We start from the raw sequence: 7,308 nt of genomic DNA on the forward strand, positions 1-7,308 counted from the left end.
CGATGGCTTTCAAGTGAGTTAGTCACATCCGTGGGGGAAGAATGTGGTATTGCCGCGGTGCACGTGACTGGCTTGCCGCCCGAAAAAGGCCATCAGCAACAGTCTCCGATCTCGACTGTCCGGACAGCCGTCACAACCATGCATTCGCAGGTCCCACGAATTGCCAGCCGCCTAGGAGGGATGGCTCGGGCTGAATTACCTCCTCCATACCTTGCGCCGTCGCTCCATCTCCCCGTCACCCTGTCGCCTGTTCAGTCTTCAAGCTTTTCTTCAACAGCCTCCGTTGCCGCCAATCGTCGACGCGACAAGAGCAAGCACCGCGGTGTATCAGCCATCCACCGAACCGGTCCCCGAACTCCATTCGCCGTGTCAAGATGGGAGTTACCAAAGCCTGTGTCGCCGGAGGATATGGTTGCACGGGAACAAACACCCAACCACGGACTCTGGGGCTTCTTCCCTCCCAACCGCGAGGCATTGAGCACTCCGGAATATGATCATTCTTTCGGTTAGTAGCTCAATCTGAATCGGAATCTATCAACGGTGCTGATTATTGGAAATACAGGTCGTCCTTGGTCTATTCAAGAGCTTCGCGAAAGAAGCTGGGAAGACCTCCATGGCCTGTGGCATGTATGTGTGCGGGAGCGCAACCGTATTATGACCTCAGACATGGAGCGAATCCGATTGAAGCCTGGTTACGGTGAATACGAATCCGGTCAACGAGACGCAGCGGTGAGTTTTGCGCTTGCTTTTACGATTACACATTCCCTGCTTGGAGAGCTGGAAACCATTGCCATACATCCTCGTGTTCACACCTTCGATTGGCTATTTTCGACCAACATACATGGCTGTATGACCCTGACTGACAATTTGGTGTCCTAGATTCTAAGCACCATGAAGAACATGAAACATGTCCTGCGTGAACGTTGGTATGCGTACGAGGATGCCAAGCGCATGTTCGAGAGTGGATATCGTCCTGACAACTTCACCGAGAATACTCCCAAGGTTGAGCAGGTTGAGCAGGTTGAGCAGGTTGAGCAGGTTGAGCAGGTCGAACACCCTATGTCTGGAGAACAACCCAAGGTCCAGGCAAACAAAGAGTAGGAGTGTATATAGACTCCAAGACTTCAATTTAGTATGTAACATTAGCTGGAAATTAAATACGCATGTCAATTATTGGAAATGTCTCTATATAAATGAGATCATCTCCCCCTGAACCTCAGGGGCTGTCTAAATTGTCAATGATCCGTCTATTACCCTGTTGTGTCGGATGTCACTAGTGGCGGATCCGCCAAATAGTTCCCCTTTACCGCTTCGTTGCGCGGGGAGCTTAACTTTCTTCTCTTCTTCCTTCTCCTATATCCCTCTACCTGCTATTTACTGTATTTCACCATGGACGAGATCGCCCCAGAGTACGATGTGGTAGTGCTCGGCACTGGTATGTTGCTACAAGTTGCTACTCTTGTTACCCCGCCATTCACCCGAACTGACAGTTTCCTTCAGGCCTCACCGAGTGTGTTTTGTCTGGGTAAGTAATCCAAGCTTGCTGGTTCGTTGAGCTTCACTCATTGTCCTGGATTACAGTGTTCTTAGTGTGAAGGGCAGCAAGGTTCTTCACATCGATCGCAATGACCACTATGGAGGGTAAGTGGCCTCGGGAGGCAAGGCTCACGGATCAAAACAGCTCACAATGGCCACAGCGAGGCAGCTTCCGTCAACATCGAGACGGTATGTGCACCGATTCATCCCCGGTAGATTCTGCTGACCTCTTCTGTAGCTGTTCAAGAAGTACGGCAACGTTCGCCCCGGCGAGGAGCCCTGGAAGAAATACGGAAGGGTCAACGACTGGAACATCGACTTGGTCCCGAAGCTGCTCATGTCAAACGGAGAGCTGACCAACATTTTGGTGTCCACCGACGTCACCCGGTACCTCGAGTTCAAGCAGATCGCTGGCAGCTATGTCCAGCAAGGCAAGGGCCCCAAGGCGACCGTGGCTAAGGTGCCTTCGGATGCCGGTGAAGCTTTGCGCTCGTCTCTGATGGGCATGTTTGAGAAGAGACGCGCCAAGAAGTTCCTTGAGTGGGTTGGTGACTTCAAGGAGGATGACTCTGCCAGTCACCAGGGTACGTACTGGAATCGATGTGGCGAGCTACGAGTAGGTGGCTAATTCGAAGTAGGACTGAACATCCACGCGTGCACCATGAAGGAGGTTTACGATAAGTTCAGTCTCGAGGATAACACCCGCGATTTCATCGGTCACTCCATGGCTTTGTACCCATCGGATGGATATATCAACCAGCCCGGCGCTGCTGTCGAGACCATTAACCGTATCCGCCTGTACGTCAATTCCATGGCGCGTTACGGTAAATCGCCATACATCTACCCTCTTTACGGCCTAGGCGAGCTGCCCCAGGGCTTCGCCCGTCTGTCTGCCATTTATGGTGGTACTTACATGCTGAACACCGACATTGATGAGGTGCTTTACGAGAACGGCAAGGTCTCCGGTATCAAGGCAACCATGAAGGACCGTGATGACCAGTCTGAGGCCATGAAGTTCGAAACCAAGACCAAGAAGATTATCGCCGATCCTTCCTACTTCCCCAACAAGTCCAAGGTTACCGGATACCTCCTCAAGGCTATTTGCATCCTGAACCATCCCATTGATAAGACCGACGGCAGCGACTCGTTGCAGCTGATCATTCCTCAGTCTCAGGTTGGACGCAAGCACGGTGAGTGACATGATATGTTCCCTTATGAGCTCAGCTAATGACTCTAGATATCTACATTGCCATGGTCTCGTCCGCACACAACGTCTGCCCCAAGGGCTACTACATCGCCATCGTCTCTACCATCGCCGAGAACGATGCCAACCACCACATCGAGCTCGAGCCCGGCTTTGACCGCCTGGGCAAGATTGAAGAGACATTCATGGGTCCCCCCATTCCTCTCTACGAGCCTATCGAGAGCGGCGAGGAGTCCAACATTTTCATTTCCAAGTCTTATGATTCCACGTCACACTTCGAGACTACAACTGGTAAGCATATCACTTGAGATTTCATTGATCATTTGCTAATACCCCCCAGATGATGTTCGCGATATGTACCGCCGTGCCACTGGCGAGGAGCTTAAGGTCGAGGGTCTCCGAGAGGATCAGCAACTGGCTGCCGAGTAAGGCACATACTCGCATTCAGATAAATCTAGGGTTTAGATTGACTATATTTCTCTTGGACATGTGCGATGGTCTCTTTTGTTATCTGCTCTTTCAGCAACTATCAAATCAAATTAAGAATTACAAGCGCATCACTACCACCTAGGTTCGCATGCTTTGATAAAGCTTCTATGCAGGATCTATACAAATTGATATCCAACACATCTAAATACAACTACCCCAAATGTATTACCCAACCAACTCAAATCCTCTGCGTCACCTCAGGGTCAGTATTCGCCTTCTCATGCTCCCCAACAACACAAATATCCCCGTTCTCAGCCCTCTGAATCTCAGCCCTAAGCAGCGCCAACCTCTTCCCAACATGGATAACCTCACAAACAAGCCGAACCTCCGACCCCGTCGGCACGGGCCGCAAATAAGTGACCTTCAGATTCCGACTCACACCCCCATAAGCAAACTTCCCAGGTTCAGACACGCCTAGCAGGATAGTCGTGGACAAGACATCGATCAGAGTCGCCGCGCACCCGCCGTGCAGGTTCCCCATCATATTGCTGAGCGCGGGCGTGATGGTGAATAGGAATGAGACTGTGGCTGGGGGGCCGCGGCTTGCTGATTCGAAGCGGAGGTTGCAGTTGCGGGCGTCGACGTCCCAGTGCTGTGAGTTGTTGTTAGCAGTTATATAGATTGGTTTGGATTGATATGCGATGGGACGGTGTGTGGTTCATATGTAGCTTGTATGTTATGTGCTGGTGTAGCTGTAGGTGTAGGTGTGTAGCTGCTGCGCATACCTCTTCATTGCCCAGGCCCATTCGGCCTGTATACTGGAAGACGAGCTCCTCGAACTCGTCCAGTTTCCGCGATGGGGCGGCTATTGCGTGGTCTGACATGATGTGTATAGTGATTAAGAAAGAGCAAATGGGTATCTGGATATCAAGTAAGTAGGGAGAAATGTTGGAGTACCCCACAGGCGCAGCTCGGATGGGTTGGACCTCGGTTGCGGTGATGCCGACCACAAACTCCGTGCTGTAGTGTATAAACATGCTTATCTTTTGAGTCGAGCTCAGTGATTCGATATTAGTTTCATCTTTTGTTCGTTTCTTCGTTTGGTTGTCGTTGTCCACATTGGCATGCTACCTAGCTTGTAGCAACAAAACAACAGCAGTATGTAGACGTGCAAATCTCATTAACTTGACAATAGATTTTGTATTGGATTTAGAGACACGACTGCAGATATTAGCCCTATACACGACATGGTAACTTATAAAGACACAGGGAGAGCTCCTTGCGGCACCTGACTGCGCGTCACGCGTCTCGGCCTGAGGCGAGAAATTCGGCCGCAATTGTTGTCCTCCAACCCTCAACCCAGTACTTCCACTGAACTAGGGAAGACTGCGCTTGCTGGCCCTCGCTTATCAATGTGCCACTGGGTCCCCGCCAATTGCAAATTGTAAGTCAATGCGCTCGGGGTGAGCTCCTTATTCACTGGTCGCAGGTAGATGGCAGACAGTGTTGATTCAATTTCTGACGTCAATTGATACAGCAATCGCAAACAGAACACCGGCGTGATTACCTCGATAAAGTTCTCCGATCCTCCTGCCCTTCTATTACTCGTCGAATAACCAGGCGACGTCCCAAGACTGCAGCCATGAAGGACCCCCGTGCATCGAAGCGGAGAAGAGTCTCCCAGGATGAGGATGGAGATATTGAGATGGGAACTGAAGACGAAGATATCTTCGCCGTCCCATCATCTCCCGATAATGACAGAGCATCTCCCACGCCTAAAAAAGCATCCCGGCGTCGATCTACCCATGGCGAGAACCAGGACCAGGAGGTGCAGACACCCGCACGAGCTGGAACACGGACAAGCGGACGACAGCGCAAAACACCAAAGAGATTTGAAGAAGAAGCCACTACGCCCTCTTCGAGGCGCAAGCCAGCAGCTACACCGAGGAGTGGGCGTCCGACCCGAAGCGCACAAAAGCCGAAACAATCTCCTGTGGTAGACGACGACGAGGAGGAGGACGAGGTTGAAGACGAAGATGGTGATTTTAAGGATGAAGATGAGGATGAAGACGACGCTGAGATGGAAGTCGACGACCCATCTCCGGAATTTGCTCCCCGCTCTATTACTAGAACCAGATCGAGGAGAAGCACTGCGAGACCCAGATGCAACAAAAAGGTGTCCGATGAGCCGAAAGAAAAATCACCATCGCCGGAGTACCAGGACGGTCTGGATGATCTTGTGGCGATGCAACTTCAACAAGACCTTCACGAGAACCAACCGGGAACGCAGGAGGCTGTTGAGGTTTCTGAGCCTTTGCCAGAATATGCGGAGAAATTCCAAACTCTCTGTCAGGCCGGTCTCAGGGACGAAGTGCGCCTGCTTTCGACCATTCTGCTTGAGAAGCTCTCTGGGAAGCGGCAGGTTCCTCTACGAGGACTAGAGCCTGAATACCAGAAAGTACATCAACTAGTTGAGTCAACTGTCTCAGTGGGCGAGGGTAACTCGATGCTTCTTCTTGGATCTAGAGGATGCGGCAAGACGGCGATTGTGGAATCGATCATCTCATCTCTCGCCAAGGAGCACAGAAACGATTTCCACGTTGTCCGTCTCAATGGCTTCTTGCACACGGATGACCGTCTGGCTCTACGAGAGATGTGGCGCCAGCTCGGTCGTGAGACTCACACCGAGGACGATGCGGCCAAGGTCAGCTCTTATGCGGATACGATGGCGACACTGTTGGCTATGCTATCGCACCCAGAAGAACTGTTCGGGGCTTCAGGTGGCGGAGGGGCAACTGCTGCGAAGTCGATCGTGATCCTGTTAGATGAGTTCGATCTATTCGTCACCCACCCGCGACAGACTCTGCTGTACAACCTGTTCGATATCGCCCAGGCGCGTAAAGCACCAATTGCAGTGATTGGGCTTACGACAAAGGTCGACGTAACTGAGATGCTCGAGAAACGTGTCAAGAGTCGTTTCAGTCATCGATATGTCTATATCCCGCTCCCTCGATCCTTCGAGATCTTCTCAGATGCTTGTCTGGGAAGTCTGGATCTCAATGATTGCGAAATAGCGGATATCGCAGATGAACTTGGAACTGAACGTTCTCTGGTAGAGTCAGACAAATGGAAGATGCTACTCGAGGGATGGAAAGAATATCTGAAGGTAGGATCTACATACTTTGACAACACAGCGGTTCACTAACACATACCCTCGTAATAAAGCACATGTGGAACGACAAAGATCTCCAATTCCACCTCAAGCGAATCTACAACCAAACCAAATCCACCAAGGAGTTCTTCACCAGCGCCTTCCTCCCCATCAGCGACCTCCTCCAGAGCGTCTCAACCGCAGACGCACACACTACCCCCCAAATCCCAACTCCCAAAACCTTCGCTTCCCAAACCCTCTCATGCCCCGACCCAGCACCTCTCCCCTTCTCCACATCCATCACATCATCCAGTCCCTCCTCACTGCCCCTGGCTCTATTGGTAGCCGCCACCCGCCTGGCAGCCCTATTCGACCCCGGAAACGACGGGTCCCAGAGCATGTCACCACTTGCCCTCTCCTTCCCAGCCGCATACGCAGAATACGTCCGGCTGTTGACATCCGCGAAGACGAATGCGTCTGTGGGTGGAGCTGCCGCTACGCCTGGCCGTGTCTGGGGTAGAGATGTGGCGAGGGAATCCTGGGAGAAGTTGCTTAGTTGGGGTCTTGTTACTCCCGTTGGTAGTGGTAATGGCACTGCTGATGGGCAGATGTTCCGTGTGGAAATTAGCTTCGAGGAGGTTATTGAGATGGCAGGGTCTGGGGGTGCTTTGGGACAGTGGTGGCGCGAATAGACTTGTCAGCTTTGTGTACTTTGGTTTTGGTTTGGGTATACATATATTGCGAGTAGGATGCATTTGTTGCGGGTGTATATCATTTGAATTCCTGAATTACATGGCTTGTAATGGAAGGAATTCCTTTCTCTAGACGAGATGCTTTCCAGTTGAGTGCCAGTCAGATCGATCCTAATATCTTCTGTCCGGTTTTATCTCCTTACACAAAACAGAGCATAAACCAGTCCAAGTATCCAAACAGTTTACCTAAATACAAAGGTCCCAACCTACCAACCCTCCAAAACCTAAAAGTAACA

General features: G+C 51.3%; 4 protein-coding genes across 4 annotated transcripts; 3 read left to right on the top strand and 1 right to left on the bottom strand.

Annotated features, from left to right (window-relative positions):
- Window positions 1-138: 138 nt before the first annotated feature.
- Window positions 139-1,101, top strand: mrpl4 (mitochondrial 54S ribosomal protein uL29m; the record flags this gene model as incomplete). Its single annotated transcript, XM_022630974.1, has 3 exons — window positions 139-505; window positions 563-729; window positions 880-1,101. The coding sequence occupies 3 exons, from the start codon at window positions 139-141 to the stop codon at window positions 1,099-1,101; spliced, it is 756 nt and encodes a 251-aa protein (XP_022489402.1).
- Window positions 1,102-1,389: 288 nt separating this feature from the next.
- PENARI_c007G11245 (secretory pathway gdp dissociation inhibitor) lies at window positions 1,390-3,169 on the top strand (the record flags this gene model as incomplete). Its single annotated transcript, XM_022631208.1, has 8 exons — window positions 1,390-1,435; window positions 1,501-1,525; window positions 1,582-1,641; window positions 1,698-1,725; window positions 1,775-2,120; window positions 2,175-2,726; window positions 2,774-3,031; window positions 3,081-3,169. The coding sequence occupies 8 exons, from the start codon at window positions 1,390-1,392 to the stop codon at window positions 3,167-3,169; spliced, it is 1,404 nt and encodes a 467-aa protein (XP_022489247.1).
- A 238-nt stretch (window positions 3,170-3,407) lies between these two features.
- PENARI_c007G08445 (PaaI family thioesterase) lies at window positions 3,408-4,053 on the bottom strand (the record flags this gene model as incomplete). Its single annotated transcript, XM_022631068.1, has 2 exons — window positions 3,408-3,821; window positions 3,955-4,053. The coding sequence occupies 2 exons, from the start codon at window positions 4,051-4,053 to the stop codon at window positions 3,408-3,410; spliced, it is 513 nt and encodes a 170-aa protein (XP_022489269.1).
- A 758-nt stretch (window positions 4,054-4,811) lies between these two features.
- Window positions 4,812-7,012, top strand: PENARI_c007G04297 (origin recognition complex subunit 4; the record flags this gene model as incomplete). The annotated part of the gene is made up of 2 exons (XM_022630882.1): window positions 4,812-6,335; window positions 6,395-7,012. The coding sequence occupies 2 exons, from the start codon at window positions 4,812-4,814 to the stop codon at window positions 7,010-7,012; spliced, it is 2,142 nt and encodes a 713-aa protein (XP_022489114.1).
- Window positions 7,013-7,308: the final 296 nt, after the last annotated feature.

The sequence above is a fragment of the Penicillium arizonense genome (assembly GCF_001773325.1).
Source record: "Penicillium arizonense strain CBS 141311 chromosome Unknown PENARI_contig007, whole genome shotgun sequence".
In the NCBI taxonomy this organism is placed as follows: Eukaryota; Fungi; Ascomycota; class Eurotiomycetes; order Eurotiales; family Aspergillaceae; genus Penicillium; species Penicillium arizonense.